Source organism: Pleurodeles waltl, chromosome 11 (assembly GCF_031143425.1).
Source record: "Pleurodeles waltl isolate 20211129_DDA chromosome 11, aPleWal1.hap1.20221129, whole genome shotgun sequence".
Classification (NCBI taxonomy): domain Eukaryota; kingdom Metazoa; phylum Chordata; class Amphibia; order Caudata; family Salamandridae; genus Pleurodeles; species Pleurodeles waltl.
Genome location: NC_090450.1, coordinates 803336741 through 803357233, shown reverse-complemented (window position 1 = coordinate 803357233; position 20493 = coordinate 803336741). Strand labels below are relative to the sequence as shown.

General features: G+C 47.3%; 1 protein-coding gene across 2 annotated transcripts in view; it reads right to left on the bottom strand.

Moving 5' to 3' along the window:
* Window positions 1-18187, bottom strand: part of RASAL1 (RAS protein activator like 1) — a 658663-nt gene extending 640476 nt beyond the window's left edge. Inside the window, exon 1 of one of the 2 annotated variants that reach the window (XM_069214557.1) lies at window positions 17636-18187. In XM_069214557.1, the coding sequence (XP_069070658.1) occupies window positions 17636-17700 (65 nt within the window). In that variant the 5' untranslated portion in view covers window positions 17701-18187. The remainder of the gene's footprint in view (window positions 1-17635) is intronic. The other variant, XM_069214558.1, reaches the window with a different exon arrangement.
* Between the last annotated feature and the right edge of the window lie 2306 nt (window positions 18188-20493).

Genomic DNA, 20493 nt, shown 5'->3' with positions numbered 1-20493 from the left:
TGGTTTGAATAATTGTATTGTATTGTAATAGTATTTATATAGCGCTTATTACCCCGAACCCAAAAAGAATTAGTGCCACAACAAGCTTCACCCAGCCTACTGGTTTCCATATGTTAAAATATGTATCATACATGTGTCATCGTCTATATTTCACCATCATATCAACACCAACAGTCCTGAAAGTTTCAGCTGTGAAGGTAATATTTGTATGCATAAAAAAAAATATATAAATAAAAAAATATTTTCTTTCGGATCATCCTCTATCTATTGAACCTATTGCTACAAATTATTATACTACTGAAATGTACTATTTGGTGTGGTCACAACAAACTGTTTATTTTATGAGCGGTGGTCCTTTCCCATCCCTCTATAAGCACTCTGATAGCAAAGTGAAGTTTGGTGAGGCACCTGGTAAAAAAGAAGGAAACCAGGAAAACAAAATGGAATATTCAAAAAGATATTTGAAAAAGAGGAGTGGGGAACAGAGAAAAGGGAAAGAAGGGCAATGAAAGGAAGGAAAGAGCAAGAGATTAGAAGCATTACAGAAGGAAAGGTATGATGAAAAGAAGGGGAGAAGGAAGGTCAGGAAGATGACAAGTAAGGAATAAAAGGAATGAACAAGAAAAGAGAAGAAAGAAGGAAAGAGGTAGAGAAACAAAGGAAATTAAATACAGAAGAGCAGAAGGGTAGCAAGAATGAGAGATGGGAGGAAAGAATAATGGACTGAATGATAACAAGATGGGAAGAAGGAATTAGAAGAGTGGAAAGAAAGAATACTATAAAGTAGAAAAGAAAGAATGGCCTAAAGAAGGAAAGAAAGGTAAAAAGACAGAAGGCGTGAATGAAAGTAAGAGAGAAATAAGGGAAAAATGAAGAATAAAAGAAAAAAGAGACTACAGGAAAAAAGATGGCATAATTGTAAAACGGCAGGGAAGAAAGAAGGAAAGACTGCTGCACATGCAGCTGTTTGGCCAAATTGATCTAAAAATGTGCCCTACAAGCATAATTTTTAACAATTTTCTCCATGGGAGAGAGTGGAAGAACTCTCACCGGCCTGCATAGAAATGGTTGGGATTTCTCACTTTATTCACATTTTTAGTGTCATGTGGTTCAAAGTGGGAGCAATTTATTTTTCTGGCTTCTTCCTTGATTGTCTTCCTTCACATCTATAGAGTGGTCTTAGATTTAGCCATACCAAAGTGATCTGTGCAGCTGATGTACACCACTGCTACCTCTCTGCAGTTAACAGTCAGCAGTTTGATGACTTCTGAGAGGCATGATAGAACAAGATTGTAATCAGCGTATCTTCCAACATAAATATCTAGTCGTACATACTGTTTACAAAAATATTGTCCCATTGGAGTAAATAATAGAACATCTTCATCTAATTAGTTAATAATACAAAAATCATCACATAATGGCTATATTTTTGTAAACAATATTTAGAACGTAGTATTTATGTCACATGTTTAAATGACATTTATAATTCAATATTTATGTTAGATAATATTGATGACACAATATGTCTGTAATTTTTGTAAGCAATATTAAGAGTGCAATATTTATGTGAGACAATATTTTGTAGATAATATTCTGTCATACAACAATGTGGGAGCAAAAGATATGTGCAGCATCTTAGGGTTAGGCTTAAAAGTACTTAGGAGAGATACCACACTAAAGCTGTGGCCACCATCTTAAAATGGGTGTGAGGCATGCCATACAAAATTGGTATGCCAAGGGGAGAAATACAAAGTCACATAACAGTGATTTTGTTGATGAAATGTATATTTAAGAAGATTTTACACTGAAATAAAATTTTGAACCTTTGGTCACCAAGTGGGGTCATGTGTTTCTGTTTGTTCCTAACGTGTATGAAAGGTGGTTGTGTGACTGCACACAAGAGGTAGTGCCCTTGAGAGTTTTCTGTTGCCCAGATTAAACAGTAATAATAAGGGTGGATATATTGTAAGAATAATTGACATGTATCTATTTATTTTCATCATAATACATATTCCCTTAAGGATAAGGTTCCAGGACACCAAAAGTTGAAGAACACAAGAGGGACTTCTCCGGGCCAGTGATCATGTAAAATTAGCAAATACACTAGTGGACCTGGAAATCCCTGCCTCATTCTGAGTTTACCCTGTAGTTTAATACCACATTGCAGGTAAGAAACATTACAGTAGTCCCTACGGTATTCATTTTATCTAGCACAGAAGAGTGAACGGCTCAGTGGACCTACCCAGATTCAAACCTGCGACGATGGGGTCAAACACAAATCCCTGGAGTGGATGCATTAGTCAACCGAGCCTCTGAACGAAGCAGCCATCTTTGTTTCTCTATCATCTCATTTGTGTAACAAACATGAATGCTGCATTTTGACCATTTAGCAACGACTGCGTGTTCTTGCAATCCTTACAGCAAATTGTTCATTTACAATTGTTGCTTCTTCTATGTAATTCCATCTTAATTTGAAAAACACTCGGGTATTCTGTGCATAATTATGAAATCCGCTATTCAAATCACTATCATATCATGTATAGGTTTTAAGATCAGTATTAAATGTGGGAGTGGGATGAATCACATAGGACAGGTGTATGTCAGAACATCAAGCACAAAAATACCGAAGACAGAAATTCGACTAACAAAATATTGTGAAGGTAGTAGGAAGTATGTGTAGATTTACTGTGCCTAACTTAATTTCTGTGTACCTTGATGATACACATACGGCACACTCCCATGTTCAAACAGTATACCAGCAGGGAATCCAGCAAGGAAGAATCAAAGAGGATGGTAGGCGCCATCTTGTAGGGCTGATACAATGCAGACGACCTCCTGATATTTCTGGGTGACATGCAGAGGGATCTCCCAGTAGCTCAACTAATGCTGTCCAACTTGAAAAACATTCAGGCCTAAAAGTAAATTGGGACAAAACAGGTCTATTCCCCCTAGTGAAACATCATCAACCCCCACTGACCTTGGGAACGGTTAGATGGATACCTGAAGGGCTTCCATATCTAGGAGTAAAAATATACCATGAAACTAGAGACATTTTTGAGGGAAATCTGGGCGGAGTATTCCGCTCCATACAATCCTGCATTACATTCTGGCAAACACTCCCTCTTTCGGTGATGGGTCGCATCGCGATTCTTAAGATGATAGTACTACCTAGACTGTTATACCATTTCGCGGCCCTTCCGATATGGATTCCTAAGTCCTTCTTCAGGGATATGAACTCAATAGCAAGCTCATTTATATGGGGTAGCGGCAGGAAAAGGGTGGCTTTAATAAAGCTCCAGAGACAGCTGTCTAATGGGGGTCTAGCAACTCCTGACTTTGAGTCATATTACATTGCGGCTCAACTACAGTGGCTGGCACTTTGGATTTCTAACAGTCTGGTGCTACAACCTAATGCAGAGTCCTCCGTGCCACAGAAAACGAGACTGTTTGAAATACTGCTGAACCCCACAAAAGAAGAAAAGCAAGACAGCTCAGAAGTGAAAATAATAGCTAAATGCTGGAAATCATACTTGCACAAAACTAAAACTAAAACTCCCTACTCAGCAGAACTTCCTCTCAGCGCACTGCAAGCAATAACTCAGAAAAGGGCTGAACTTGAACTTAGAGACTGGCTGGAAGCCGGGTTAATACGTTAGGCACATTATTCGAGAACAATAAGTTGAAATCGTTTGAGACCCTTAGAGCACAATATGACATACCGGCGAAACACTTTTTAACTTACGGGACTATAAGGGCTAGCATAGGCAACCACTGGCGAACAAAAAATTCTGAACCATCAGCGCAGGATATGTGCACGTATCTGGCATCCCCAACTCCCAAGACTAGGGTTATTTCTAATTTATATACACTGATTAGAGCAGATAATACAGCCCCCCTTCCATACCTGAAACAACAATGGGAAAAAATCGTTAACAGAGATATCTCTGAAACAGAATGGGAGCGTGCACTACAGAACTTACCTAAAGCATTGCGGAATGCCAGATTTAAACTGATTAATTTCTATGTCTTGCATCAAGCCTACCTTACACCCGCCCGTATTAACAAATACTTCAACAAAACCACAGAGTGCTGTCCAAGATGTAAGACAATAGATGCAGAATTCAACCACATGTTTTGGGAATGCCAGATACTGACATCTTATTGGTCTGAGATTTGCCAAAAATTATCCCAGATACTAGGTAGAACTGTGTCATGCTCAATTGACACCTGCCTCTTGCACATATTTACACATTCTACTAAACATAAAGCCTCGGACAGATTCCTAGACCTAGCTCTAACCCTGGCGAAAAGAGAAATAGCCAGCAAATGGAAAAACCCGGGGGGCCCTAAACTGACAAGCTGGAAAAATGAACTACTCAGGTGGGCTGCTGCGGAAGGCACTCTGCTACAAAAAGAAGCCAGAACCGGGATCAGACCTCCTGAAGTATCAGCTAACTGGGAACTAATAATGGATTCACTAAAAACCGAACTAACCATACAACATCCCCCCAACACTCCACAATAACACCCAAGTTGCCTATACAAATACACCAGAGCAGTCAGCCATCAAAAACAAAACATAGCTATCATACAGACAAATTCAGCAGACCCCTACGCATGCAAACTACCCCCAGAGACACAATTAAAGTAATTGAAAGTCTCCAAATTTCCTATTGCAGAAGTACCAGCATTGAATAAGCATTCGGACCGAGGGGTTAGGGTGGGAAGAGGGAGGGAGGAAGGGAGTTGGATTTCGATAATACCAAATAATGTTTATCAAAATTGAATCTATACCAGTTTAAGTGAACGAATAAATGAAACTAATGTGATATACAAAAAGATGGAGAAGAAGAAAATACAATGTAAACTGTTTTGAATTATGTATAAAATTAATAAAATTTGGTTTAAAAAAATCTTGTAGGGCTGATACATGACCTTGTAGCAGTACACACCCACCTTGAGGAGGAGGGGCCAGCACTGAGAACACTGTGTGGCAAGTATGGACAGAGGTAGGAGAGCCAGAGGGCGCACCGTGCCACTGCGTGGTTTATACTAGCAGGAGCATGCGTGTAAGTACTAGAAACACGGGTCTGACTGCCAATGACAAGACTGGTTCAGTGAAGAAACACAAATAAGCACAGAGTGTTCCAAATGTCCTTGATGAAACAGATATTGTCCTGCAATAATAACAGACCTGGTCGTCAGAGTGAGACCACACCCAGTGGTGGAATGTGTGAACCATGGCAGCTTGTCAGAGGTGGACACGTTCTGGCAGAGAGGTACAAGCCCCCATAACTGCATCGCACCTGGGAAAGAGGGATACTACAAGGAAGGAACCTGGCAGAGAAGCAATTTGTCCGATAACTCGTTTGACACCTGGCAGAGAGATTAACAGCCTTTGAGGTTCAAACGAGTCCGATGAAGACGTCCATATCGCCCAAAGTGGCTCTTAGAATAGGCAACTGTACTACAGCGCCATGAGAGCCTGATACAAGGCCCACTACTCATGCTTCAACAAGGGCCTTGTGAACAGACAAACAACCAAACTCAGAAGCCCCTAAAGGTCCTGTTAACTTTAAACATGACCCAAAGGTATTGGAGCACTTTAAATGAGCACCAGTTACATTACACAAGGACAGGTTGATTGTTTGGTAGGCACGGGGAGATTAAGTGGTTTGCCCAGAATCACAGGATGTTGAGCTGACACCGAGTCTCAAACCTGGTTCCCCAGCTCCATAGTCACCACATCCTCTCCCCCACTTCCTTCATGACCATGAGTAGGAAGGGTCACGAGACCAGTAGCAGGAAGGGAAGTGTCAGAGGTAACAAGTGGCAAGCCAGAAGTATCAGCTCTAACCCTTGGCTACTGCTAATTGACGTCCTTGGTCAAAGGGGCACAATGCTCTCCACACACATGGAGCCGACATAGAGACACACACAACGCCACCTACTAGTCTGCACGCATGGGGAACTCGAAGAGGATTCAACAACACGTTAGAAGGCACACTGACCTCCCACGCAACAACTTGATGAAGACATATTGTTTGAAGGCACAGCTGTCATTGAAAGAACTAGGAGGAACACTAGGCAAGCTCCCATGCCACAGAGATGAGCTTTAGGAAAACTATGGGTTGGGTAGAAGAGGAGAAAACATTTTCTAATAGGCCATCATTAATCATGCCAAAATAATATTTTGTTTTAATTGGTCAACCGGAGTATCTGTGCCTGCATACTGTCAGGAGCACACAGCAACAAACGCTTGTTGTGAAAACATTCTGGACCCAGAAGGACTCCATAAGTCACTTATTTTGGTGAGTTTAAGGCTTCACCTTCATGTGGTTACTGCTTTGTTGCTCCTAGTTAGACTCCTGAGAGCATACAGGGAGTGCAGAATTATTAGGCAAGTTGTATTTTTGAGGATTAATTTTATTATTGAACAACAACCATGTTCTCAATGAACCCAAAAAACTCATTAATATCAAAGCTGAATATTTTTGGAAGTAGTTTTTAGTTTGTTTTTAGTTTTAGCTATGTTAGGGGGATATCTGTGTGTGCAGGTGACTATTACTGTGCATAATTATTAGGCAACTTAACAAAAAACAAATATATACCCATTTCAATTATTTATTATTACCAGTGAAACCAATATAACATCTCAACATTCACAAATATACATTTCTGACATTCAAAAACAAAACAAAAACAAATCAGTGACCAATATAGCCACCTTTCTTTGCAAGGACACTCAAAAGCCTGCCATCCATGGATTCTGTCAGTGTTTTCATCTGTTCACCATCAACATTGCGTGCAGCAGCAACCACAGCCTCCCAGACACTGTTCAGAGAGGTGTACTGTTTTCCCTCCTTGTAAATCTCACATTTGATGATGGACCACAGGTTCTCAATGGGGTTCAGATCAGGTGAACAAGGAGGCCATGTCATTAGATTTCCTTCTTTTATACCCTTTCTTGCCAGCCACGCTGTGGAGTACTTGGACGCGTGTGATGGAGCATTGTCCTGCATGAAAATCATGTTTTTCTTGAAGGATGCAGACTTCTTCCTGTACCACTGCTTGAAGAAGGTGTCTACCAGGAACTGGCAGTAGGACTGGGAGTTGAGCTTGACTCCATCCTCAACCCGAAAAGGCCCCACAAGCTCATCTTTGATGATACCAGCCCAAACCAGTACTCCACCTCCACCTTGCTGGCGTCTGAGTCGGACTGGAGCTCTCTGCCCTTTACCAATCCAGCCACGGGCCCATCCATCTGGCCCATCAAGACTCACTCTCATTTCATCAGTCCATAAAACCTTAGAAAATCAGTCTTGAGATATTTCTTGGCCCAGTCTTGACGTTTCAGCTTGTGTGTCTTGTTCAGTGGTGGTCGTCTTTCAGCCTTTCTTACCTTGGCCATGTCTCTGAGTATTGCACACCTTGTGCTTTTGGGCACTCCAGTGATGTTGCAGCTCTGAAATATGGCCAAACTGGTGGCAAGTGGCATCGTGGCAGCTGCACGCTTGACTTTTCTCAGTTCATGGGCAGTTATTTTGCGCCTTGGTTTTTCCACACGCTTCTTGCGACCCTGTTGACTATTTTGAATGAAACGCTTGATTGTTCGATGATCACGCTTCAGAAGCTTTGCAATTTTAAGAGTGCTGCATCCCTCTGCAAGATATCTCACTATTTTTGACTTTTCTGAGCCTGTCAAGTCCTTCTTTTGACCCATTTTGCCAAAGGAAAGGAAGTTGCCTAATAATTATGCACACCTGATATAGGGTGTTGATGTCATTAGACCACACCCCTTCTCATTACAGAGATGCACATCACCTAATATGCTTAATTGGTAGTAGGCTTTCGAGCCTATACAGCTTGGAGTAAGACAACATGCATAAAGAGGATGATGTGGTCAAAATACTCATTTGCCTAATAATTCTGCACTCCCTGTATATCTTGGCTGTTTAACAATCAATCAATCATAGTATTTGTAAAGCGCCGCTTACCACCCTGGGGGGTATCCAGGCCCTCAGGGTAGTCACTGTTTAACTGCACCTCTGGTGAGGTTGGATCTCTGTCATTACTTGGTGGACTTTATAGAGACTACACCATGATGGTCTGTTAGCTGTGCCTTCCTATTGGTTGATTCTTCGTTCTTTCTGCATGGACTTCACTAATCCACATTCAAAGATAGTTTAAATTGTGATACAGACCACTCCTAAAAAAGGGATGTTTGGCACTGAGACCTGTTCTCACACTTTCTGCAACAGCACAGGTACAAGTCCGCCATACCTTGTTTAGAGCACTTCTTTGAAGTTCACACAGCTTACCCGGCTCCTCATATAGGGCAAATTGTAATCAACAGCCCATCAACCATGCACTCTGAAAGGGCACTCGAAAACATGATGCAAAATCTGATCACTGAGTGACCTCGACAGGCCTGAATTACAATATGCATTCAATAATGCCCTGCTAAATGATTGTTATCACTGGTATGTACCACAAAGGAATGTCTGGTAAATCTATTCCCTAGGAATGAACCGGAACAATGCTGAGCATAGCATAGCAAGAGCTGTGCTAGGGAGGTGATCTACCTGAAGCCATGCAGGGTGTGCACTGTTGGGCATCCCCCATGGCTTCTCCTCGCTGGTCAAACTTTTGTACATTGACCCCATGGCTCACATCAGAGCCAACAGATCACTAACCACCCTCCTTCTCTATTACACGAGGAACAAGACAGGGATGTCCCCTCTCCCTGCTGCTTTTTATAATCGCCATGGGCCCATTGGTCTGGCACTTACAGGAGAATCATCTGAATTGTGGCTTACAGTCTAAATCTGGTCCCTTACTAGTTTCCTTATATGCAGATGATGTATTGCTATTCATACGGCAGCCCGTAGACAGCTTAACTCCGATCCTTCGAGGAGTGGCTCGTTTCGGCGACCACATTGTGCGAGCCACTCCCAAGTCCTGTGGGGCTTGCAGCATGAGGTGTCTCTCTGGACTAAAGATGCCAGCGCCCGCATGGTAAACAATGCATAAAACATCATGAAAACATAATAATTTATTATGTTCTTCTTCTTTATTGTTTTTTATATATGTAAATCTGTGTATCACTGATTGTACCATTATATTATTTAATCAAATATGGATGTTGTTTCTTATTTATCTGAGGTGTACTTTAGCCTCAATTAGGTTGATAAGTTTCATGGTTCTAGTAGGCCAAGAAGACATATTATTTAGAGTAGTACGTTTGAAAATTTCTGTAGGAGTGTGCGGCATGCTCCACTCCGCTGGCGGAGCTAACAGAGTTTTTGGAACTCTGCACTCAACGTGGAGCTTGGAGTTGTCCGAAAAACTCTGTTAGCCCCACCAGCGGAGTGGAGCTCACCCGGTGTGCGCTGTAGCCCAGTTGGGCTGCACAGCGCTAGCGCAGACAGGCTGCTGTTGCGCTGTGCAGCCATAACTGCACTGCAGCGCGCACTGGAGCAGAGGAGGAGGCAGCCGCTGGAGAGGAGGACCTCCCAGGAAGACCCAAGTAAGTCCTCTACTCCTCTGGTGCACAAACAAGGACTAAAACAGTAGCTTTCACAAGATCCTGCCACCTGCTCATTGGATAAGTTTTTGCTGAAAGTAACACCTTCCTGCTGCCTGATTAGTTCCAAAGACTTGTACTGACAGAACGCATACATAAATCGTACTATACCTAGTGTACAGTAGCACTAGACTCCGACTGACTCTTTCGTCGCAACAGCACTGGCCAGTTGAAATGATAAGTGCCTTTTGATTAGTTGTTGCGTGCTTGTTATGCTTGCATAAACACGTTAGAATGGAGGACTTTCTGAAGATTTGTGTTTTGTTTTTAACGCCATGTAGCGCTAGGAAGACCAAAAGCTGGGTGCGGCACGACAGGACAAGGGACCTGCAGAACAAGCACTGTCATGGCCTACTAAGGACAAGGAATTCCAGACACTGTGCACGTGACAGGCAATGCAAGCTCTACATAGTGCCAGTAATGCAAGAGCAAAGCAAGCAGTGGCAGTACAAGCCACAGAAGTAGCAGCAGGTAACAAGATTTGCAAGATCGGCAACCCCAGGTTTTGTGCAGGACACGCAATGATGCGATCTGCACAGTGCATGCAACGCAGGAGCAGCTCAAGGCAAGGAGCTGTGCAGGACAAGTAATGTCCGGAGGCATGTGCAGGGCAAGCGATGGTAGGATCTGCACAGTCCAAGCAATGCAGAAGCAGCTCAAGGCAAGGAGCTGTGAAGGACGAGTAATGTCCGGAGGCATGTGCAGGGCAAGCGATGGTAGGATCTGCACAGTGCAAGCATTGCAGGAGCAGCTCAAGGCAAGGAGCTGTGCAGGACAAGTAATGTCCGGAGGCATGTGCAGGGCAAGCGATGGTAGGATCTGCACAGTGCAAGCAATGCAGGAGCAGCTGAAGGCAAGGAGCTGTGCAGGACAAGTAATGTCCGGAGGCATGTGCAGGGCAAGCGATGGTAGGATCTGCACAGTCCAAGCAATGCAGGAGCAGCTCAAGGCAAGGAGCTGTGCAGGACAAGTAATGTCCGGAGGCATGTGCAGGGCAAGCGATGGTAGGATCTGCACAGTCCAAGCAACCCAGGGGCAACAGAAGGCAAGCAGTGCAAAGAGCCGTGCATGCCAAGCAGTGCCAGGATCAGCACATGGCTGCCAATTCAGGGGGAGACTATGGGACACAATAACAGGAGCTGCACAGAATTTGCAGTGCCAAGTGCCGTGCCCTGGGCAAGCAATGACAGACCCACAGGTTAGGCCATGCAGGCACTACATATGGCAATGACAGGCGCTGCTCATGACAAGCAATGCCAGACTCACATGTTAGGTCATGCAGGCACTGCATATGGCAATGACAGGCGCTGCTCATGACAAGCAATGCCATGATCTTCACATGGTAAGCAATGCAGGCACTGCATACGGCAGACAATGAAAGGAGCTATACATGACAAGCAAGGCTAGAAGCTGTGCACAGGACAAGGTAACACTGAACCAGGCAAGCAATGCAGGACCAACCTACTGAAAGCAGTGACAGGAGTCATGCAGGAGATGAGCAAGATTTGCACAGGACAAGCAATGTGGAAGCAAGGCAAGCAGTGCAGGGAGCCACTCGTGACAATCAGTGCCAAGAGCCATGCGCAGGACAAGCTATGTGGAAGCAAGGCAAGCAGTGCAGGGAACCACTCGTGACAATCAGTGCCATGCGCAGGGTAAGCAATGTGCAAGGAGCCACTCGTGACAATCAGTGCCATGAGCCAGGCGCAGGACAAGCAATGTGGAACCAAGACAAGCAGTGTAGGGAGCCACTCGTGACAATCAGTGCCATGAGCCAGGCGCAGGACAAGCAATGTGGAAGCAAGGCAAGCAGTGCAGGGAACCACTCGTGACAATCAGTGCCATGAGCCATGCGCAGGACAAGCTATGTGGAAGCAAGGCAAGCAGTGCAGGGAACCACTCGTGACAATCAGTGCCATGAGCCATGCGCAGGGCAAGCAATGTGCAAGGAGACACTCGTGACAATCAGTGCCATGAGTCAGGCGCAGGACAAGCAATGTGGAAGCAAGGCAAGCAGCGCAGGGAGCCACTCGTGACAATCAGTGCCGTGAGCCATGCGCAGGACAAGCTATGTGGAAGCAAGGCAAGCAGCGCAGGGAGCCACTCGTGACAATCAGTGCCGTGAGCCAGGCGCAGGACAAGCAATGTGGAAGCAAGGCAAGCAGTGCAGGGAGCCACTCGTGACAATCAGTGCCGTGAGCCAGGCGCAGGACAAGCAATGTGGAAGCAAGGCAAGCAGCGCAGGGAGCCACTCGTGACAATCAGTGCCATGAGCCAGGCGCAGGACAAGCAATGTGGAAGCAAGGCAAGCAGCGCAGGGAGCCACTCGTGACAATCAGTGCCATGAGCCAGGCGCAGGACAAGCAATGTGGAAGCAAGGCAAGCAGCGCAGGGAGCCACTCGTGACAATCAGTGCCATGAGCCATGCGCAGGACAAGCAATGTGGAAGCAAGGCAAGCAGCGCAGGGAGCCACTCGTGACAATCAGTGCCATGAGCCAGGCGCAGGACAAGCAATGTGGAAGCAAGGCAAGCAGCGCAGGGAACCACTCGTGACAATCAGTGCCATGAGCCATGCGCAGGGCAAGCAATGTGCAAGGAGCCACTCGTGACCATCAGTGCCATGAGCCAGGCGCAGGACAAGCAATGTGGAAGCAAGGCAAGCAGTGCAGGGAACCACTCGTGACAATCAGTGCCATGAGCCAGGCGCAGGACAAGCAATGTGCAAGGAGCCACTCAAGACAATCAGTGCCATGAGCCAGGCGCAGGACAAGCAATGTGGAAGCAAGGCAAGCAGCGCAGGGAGCCACTCGTGACAATCAGTGGCATGAGCCATGCGCAGGACAAGCTATGTTGAAGCAAGGCAAGCAGTGCAGGGAACCACTCGTGACAATCAGTGCCATGAGCCAGGCGCAGGACAAGCAATGTGGAAGCAAGGCAAGCAGCGCAGGGAACCACTCGTGACAATCAGTGCCATGAGCCAGGCGCAGGACAAGCAATGTGGAAGCAAGGCAAGCAGCGCAGGGAGCCACTCGTGACAATCAGTGCCATGAGCCAGGCGCAGGACAATCAAGCAGTGCAAAGAGCCGTGCATGCCAAGCAGTGCCAGGATCAGCACATGGCTGCCAATTCAGGGGGAGACTATGGGACACAATAACAGGAGCTGCACAGAATTTGCAGTGCCAAGTGCCGTGCCCTGGGCAAGCAATGACAGACCCACAGGTTAGGCCATGCAGGCACTACATATGGCAATGACAGGCGCTGCTCATGACAAGCAATGCCAGACTCACACGTTAGGTCATGCAGGCACTGCATATGGCAATGACAGGCGCTGTTCATGACAAGCAATGCCATGATCTTCACATGGTAAGCAATGCAGGCACTGCATACGGCAGACAATGAAAGGAGCTATACATGACAAGCAAGGCTAGAAGCTGTGCACAGGACAAGGTAACACTGAACCAGGCAAGCAATGCAGGACCAACCTACTGAAAGCAGTGACAGGAGTCATGCAGGAGATGAGCAAGATTTGCACAGGACAAGCAATGTGGAAGCAAGGCAAGCAGTGCAGGGAGCCACTCGTGACAATCAGTGCCAAGAGCCATGCGCAGGACAAGCTATGTGGAAGCAAGGCAAGCAGTGCAGGGAACCACTCGTGACAATCAGTGCCATGCGCAGGGTAAGCAATGTGCAAGGAGCCACTCGTGACAATCAGTGCCATGACCCAGGCGCAGGACAAGCAATGTGGAAGCAAGGCAAGCAGTGCAGGGAACCACTCGTGACAATCAGTGCCATGAGCCATGCGCAGGACAAGCTATGTGGAAGCAAGGCAAGCAGTGCAGGGAACCACTCGTGACAATCAGTGCCATGAGCCATGCGCAGGGCAAGCAATGTGCAAGGAGACACTCGTGACAATCAGTGCCATGAGCCAGGCGCAGGACAAGCAATGTGGAAGCAAGGCAAGCAGCGCAGGGAGCCACTCGTGACAATCAGTGCCATGAGCCATGCGCAGGACAAGCTATGTGGAAGCAAGGCAAGCAGTGCAGGGAACCACTGGTGACAATCAGTGCCATGAGCCAGGCGCAGGACAAGCAATGTGCAAGGAGCCACTCGTGACAATCAGTGCCATGAGCCAGGCGCAGGGCAAGCAATGTGGAAGCAAGGCAAGCAGTGTAGGGAGCCACTCGTGACAATCAGTGCCATGAGCCTGGCGCAGGGCAAGCAATGTGGAAGCAAGGCAAGCATTGCAGGGAACCACTCGTGACAGTCAGTGCCATGAGCCAGGCGCAGGACAAGCAATGTGCAAGGAGCCACTCGTGACAATCAGTGCCATGAGCCAGGCGCAGGGCAAGCAATGTGGAAGCAAGGCAAGCAGTGCAGGGAACCACTCGTGACAATCAGTGCCATGAGCCAGGCGCAGGACAAGCTATGTTAGTAGCTGTACATAGGAGAGGACAACACGGTGTCTACACCAGGCAAGGAATGCAGGAGCAACCTGCTGAAAGCAGTGACAGGAGTCATGCAGGAGATGAGCAGCGTCAAGATCCTATCATTACAAGCAATTTGGAAGAAAGGCAAGCAGTGCAGGGAGCCATTCATGACAGACAGTGCCACGAGCCCTGCACGAGAGAAGCAATGTCAGGATTTGCACATGGCAAGCAACGTAAGAGCAGCCTATGATGAACTACAACAGGAGCACTGAAGAGCACGTATTGTCCTGGCCTTGCAATGACAAGTAATGTAAGGGGCTGTGCACAGAACAAGCCATGCCAGCACATGCTCTTGGAAAGCAACAAAGGAATATGGTACGCAATGCAAGAGCCGTGCATGCCAAACAATGCCAGGAGCCTGCACTGTGCAAGCAATGCCGAGGCCACAAAAGGCAAGCAATGCAACGAGCTGCGCGGGACAAGCAGTGCCAGGAAGGCTCAGCAGAGGGACAACAAAGTAGGAATAAAGCATGCAGTGCAAGTACTGTGCAAGCAGTGCCAGGATCCATGCATAGGATAAGCAAGGCCTTTTTCTGCACGGTGCAAGCATTGCAGGGGCAACGTAAGGCGAGCAATGCAAGGAGCTGTGCAGGACAGGCAATGCCAGGATCTGCACAGTGCAAGTAATACTGCCAATGCAAGAAGGCAGAAGCCATGCACAGGACAAGCAACAGATCAACACAGTGTAAACAATGGAGGAACAAGTGCAGCTATGTAATATACCATGAAGACAAGCAGTGGGAAAGTAATGTGTAACGCAAGCATTGCAGGGATTTGCACAGTGCAAGCACTGCAGGGATGGCACAAGGCAAGCATTGCAAGGAAATGCACCAGACAAGCAATGCCGAGAGCTGCACACTGCACGCAATGGGAGTCACATCTGGGCATACTTGTCGTTCTTATGGAGTTGCACTGAAGCAAACAAAACAGCAGTGCTTGGAATGGTTGAATTAATCTCAGTCACTGTAATTACTCGGGCTGCATCCCACTCCATCATTATTTTGCACACCGTGTCACCTAGATTAGGCCCTGATATATGCAAATAAGATATGCTTCATCTCCAGTGCGAGCAGTCCAGGCTGAACCACCAAGCAAGGCCGGCCAGAAACCGAAGGCAGGTTTGGCCCTGATTGGAGCTCATTAGTCTGTGCATCTTGATTCCAGTGAGCACAGGACCCATGTCTGGGCATACCCATCGGTCTTAGGGTGTTACACTGAAGTAAACAAAACAGCAGAGACTGAAATTCTTAAATTAGTTTCAGCCACTGGTAATTAGGCAGGATGCATCCCAGTCCATCATTATTTTGCTCACCATGTCACCTCAGATTAGGCCCAGCTCTATGCAAATCAGCTTCGGGCCTGCTGCGCTAGGAACAGACCATCCTGAACTGCACAGTCAGGCCACACAAGACACGTGATACCAGGAGAATTTCTTTGCAATGTGACCACGCAGTGCCAGAACCCATGTTGCGTAATAAATGCAAGCAGCTGCCGTTCCGGGAGAATCCCTGCGCCAGTGATCACTAGAGCCATGCAAGGCCAGTGAATTCAGCAGCACTGCAGGGCAAGCTGTGCCAAAAAGGCATGCGATGCCAGGTTTAAGAAGGCCAAGCGAGGCCTGGAGCCATGCAAGGCAAACCCCAGGAGCCACGCAGGGCAAGCAGAGCATACCATGCAAGGAGCTGTGCAGGGCATGCAGTCAGAAGCAATGCAGAACAGGTTATCCAGAGCAGTGTAGGGCAAATGATGCCAGGGCGCTTGGAGGGTTTGCAGTACTGAGGGCATGGGGTGACTGATGTCAGTTCCCATGTCATGTAGGCAATGCCATATGTCAGAGCAGGTGTTGACTGGATCTGCACAGGGCAGACACTAGTAAGAGCCATGCAGAGGTGGTACCCAGATCTATGCAGGGCAGGCAATGCCACATGGTACACACAGCAAGTGGTACAACACCAGTGAAGAGCAAGCAATGCTAGGAGCCACGCAGGGATGCGATCCCGTGAGCAATGTAGGGCACGCAATGCCATGTGACATACACAGCAAGTGTTGCCAGTGAGGGCAAGTGGCTCCAGCAATAGCTAGTGACACAAGAGATGGTCAGTTCAAGATAAGCCAGGGGCGAAGTAAGGCAAGCATCCCGGGAGCGGTGCAGAGCAAGCTAAGCTGAAGGGCACACGTCAGTCTGTGCCAGGTGCCAGGCGGGACACTTGTATCCATGATCCGAAGAAGGCAACAAATTCCAGGAGCCATGCCGCCTCGTCGTGCTTTGTACATGGCACACGATGGTGGTAGTAGTGAAGGGCAGTTAATGCCGAGATCCACACTAGGGTGCAATACAGTAGCCACAGAAGTGAGAGCAGGTATAGGAAGTAATGTCAGGTGCTAGGCAGAGCAAGACAAGCCAGAAGGTGGCACACAAGGCAAGCATCTCCAGGAGCCATGCAGGTCAACCATGAGCAATCAGTGCTAGGGACATAGAGGGCACGAGGCGCCAGGCATTGCAAGTGATGCCAGGACCTAGTCAAAGACCTGCCAGGAGGAGTCACGCAAGGCGAGCACTCCCTTGAGCCATGCAATTCAGTCACCGCCAAGATCCATAGGGGGCAAGACGCCACTGGCATTGCAAGTGATGCGAGGAGCTAATCAGGACGAGACATGCCAGGATGAGCCCGGGAAGGCGGGCACCCCCTGGAGCTATGCTCTGCTACCAAGTGCGACCAATGCCAGAAACTACAGAGGACACGAGATGCCAGGCATTGCAAGAGATGCAAGGATACAATCGGGACAAGACATGCCAGGAGGAGCCGCGCTGGGCAAGTAGACCCTGGAGCCATGCAGGGCAACCAATGCCGAAAGGCACAGGGCAGTCATACCAGGAGCCACAGAGGGCAACTGACGTCAGAGGCCGTGCAAAGGATGGCATGCCAGCGGTATGGTAGTTCTGTGGTACACCTGTGCTCTTTTAAAGACTAGTTCTTACCCAGTGCTGAATGGTCATATCTCGAGTGTGCCCTTCGTCATTTGATTGACGGTTCTACAGAAGCCAGTCCCCGGGCGCAGATTTCTGTTTTAGTTAATTATTTTATCCGTATCTAGTAATTAACTTATCGTGTAGCCTGTGCTCAAATCATTAAGCGTGTCACTACGTGAACGCGCCGTCGGGACTGCACGTAGCGCTCTTATAACATCACGAATAAAAAAAATATCGCTACTTGTGCCACCTGTTCCTGGGCAGAGATTTGTTAAAATGACAGGGGAGGTGGTTCTGCTCCGCAAACAGCCAGAAGACCTGGCTTCAAATCTTAGCTTTTCACTACCACGTTGTGAACTACGATGCGTGATCCTGAGCAAAACACTTTAAACTTCCCTCTCTCGCACACATAAACATAATTTAACACACTCTCTCCCTTTCTCTGTCCCTCACACACACATTTTGTATTCCCGTCTCAGCTGAAAAGGGAGCGCCTTGCAACAGTCTAAGCCCCGGAATTAAGCGCCATGTAAAAATCTGCCATTTGTATTTGAATAATCGATCACTTAGACACGTTAAAGCGCACTTACACATCCTTGGCGGGCAGGCTCCGTCCTTCCACCACCCTGAAGTACAGGGATGTATTCTTGGCCATGCTGTTCAATGAAGGTAATCAACAAAGTTGTTCTTGTTCTGGTGAAATGGTCTAATGATTGGCATCGAGTCCGGGGGGAGGAGGGCCCTGGGTCCTGCCCGTCAGAGCCGGGTGTCCAGCAGTCCGCTGCCCATCCTGGCGTCAGGTCCGGCTGCGCGTCCCGTGCCCGGGAGGTAAAGCGCTTGTAGAGACAGCGTGGTGGGGAGCGCTAGGTGTGTTAGGGAGCAGAAGGCGGCACCAGAAAGAGGGGTGTTGCTTGGTGATGACACCGCCCCCGGCCCCGCTTTCAGAGGCACCCTTGGTATCTACCGCTCCACCTTTGCCCAGGCAGACAGGCAGGTACGAGGCTGGCAGGCGGGAGCCCGTTGCCTGCCTCACGGTCGCCCTCTGGGGTGTGTGTTTTTTTCTCTGGAGGGGTGGATAGGTGGGCGCAGGGGGCTGTCGTGCCGCTGCAAGCTCTGACGGAGAAGAGGCCACTTTGGTCTCTGACAGCTACAGGTTGTCGCCGAGGAGAGGAACTGCAGGAGACGCACGGAGGAGAGCGAGAAGCAGACGGACCTCTCCCGCCCTCTGCTGGTGGTAGTGGGGCACTGCTGACAGAGAGAGAAGCGGGAAGGACTGACCGACCGGAAAATGTACTTATCTGTGTATTCAACTAATTTATGGACCTGGTTACTTATTCTTTAATTTCTATAGGTTTCTTATTTAGCCATACACTAATTTGTTGATGTATTATATGTATTTTTATTTTGTTTTTATTCGATGTTTGTGCAAGGGTTTGTTTCAAGTAATAATTAGTTTAATTGCTTTTTTATTTGTTTGTGCACAATCGCGTATCTCCAAGCCCTTCGATTCCACCTTGCCACTCCTTTGAATAAAAACATCGGGTTTATATCACCAATATCAATGCACTTTTCACTTTTCTTTGGTGTCGCGTGCTTCTCCCTTCTACTCAACAGTATTTATTCCCGCTTTTTCTCAAGTCATATCGAGGGGAAGTTAAAGAAATCACTCCCAGTTCCTTTCCCCCTCACCGCTACCTCGAGGTGTCTCATGTTAAACCGAAATCCCCGGAGAATCTCGGTAAAAATGCTGCATTCTCCTCATGGCTACAAGTCATTCCCGTGCCACCTTGGCTGGTGGCAGTCTGGAGGGTGTGAGGGCCAGGCGGGAAATTAAGGTGTTAGATTCACAACGGATTATCCAGAGAGCAACATCGGTGCGATTGAGGTGTAATAGGATGGGAATATGGGAGTGTCATTGTCTGCCCTGATGCCAGTGTTAGTAATGTGTGCGCGCTATTGCCCATTCGCACCTGGGGCAGCCCGCGGGCAAGTGGTCAGAGGGTGGCCGTGCCTCAGCTCCTGACAGCGGGCATGCCAGCTACTGCCAGCCTCCATCCATTGCGGCCTGTTGCTGGGGAAATTCAGACACACAGGCTCCGTCACTTCTGACATCAGCCCGGGCTTTCCCACCTCCTCTGTGAACCCACCTCGCAGCGGGTGCCATTCACCCCCTTCCCTTCCGACTCAGCCCTCCCAGAGGGGATTTAATAGAGATTAGGATGGCAGGCCTGATGGGAAGTCCAGATTCCTTCGAAAACAGTTTAAGATAACGTCCGCTTGTGTATGTGCCTCGAGCAAAGAGGTTCGATTCAGGAGCTGGGGAGGGGGGGGGGGGGGGGGGGGGGAAGGGAGAGGGGTGTTTCTGCGACTGAGTTTCCATGCAGTTCTCAACTGAGAAATTGTGAAGCTTCGATCACGAGCAAAAAGATAACACTTCTTCACTAACCGCATAATGAAAAAAATCCTTGGCATTGTCGGTTCTTTCTTTGTTTTGCCACGGTTTTTGACAAACCTAGAACATAGACATATGTAAAACAATAATATTCTTTGGGCCTTGAAAAGCACACAGACATTCTCGTACTATTCCAAGGGAACTAGAGAACTATTTTGTGAGCGGATGTGCTCCTTGTGAAAGGGTGGTATGCCATCACTCAGCCTGAAGTGGGATGATGGGTGGAGAAGGCTGACCACTACCCCACGCCCTTTGCAGTAGTGGGCGAAAGACAAATGTGAGTGACAATAAGAGACCAGTAGCTGAAGATGGGTGGCTGAAAGCCCCTGTAAGTAAGTATATTACATACATAATTTTAGTAAAATCAAAATGTGCTGGCAAAAGCCGGCCTTAAAAAAGTATAACACAAACAAAAGTTTGCAGTCAGTCGGTTGTGTGGAGTATGGCTACAGTTCTGTAGATGTCGCCCCGGCTGCCTGCCATCTTTCAACAACAATGGGTGTTAATGGCCGTTTGTTGTCAGTGCCTTGGTCAGAGCAATGAAGGAATACAGCTAAATTGTATAGTACAATAGCGCCCTCGAAAAGCGGCTTAATTAGTGAAAAGAAATAAAAGTCTTGATTCCATGCCGTGCCCATTTCTCCCACCACTCTAACTTCGTGTCTCTTTATCCCACTCTTGCAGTTTCTTTTATCAACTCAGCTAGCCCTATTGTCCTCGTTTCCCTATATTTCTCTTCCTTCATTGTTTCTTCCTTTTCTGCTTCTTGTCACTTACGGTAAGTAATAGACACCAAAAATGAGTGCCTATGGCCAATGGCACAAATTAAGCTTTGTCAAAAGGTACCCCAGAACTTTGGTTGAATGACAGATTGAAGACAAAATAATAGTTAACATAGGGATGGTGAGACATATCTTCAAGGTCGTATAAAAGGCACATTGAACAGAAATGGTCTGGAGATGGGCAGGCAGGAATTCCAAATCTTTCCAGAAACTT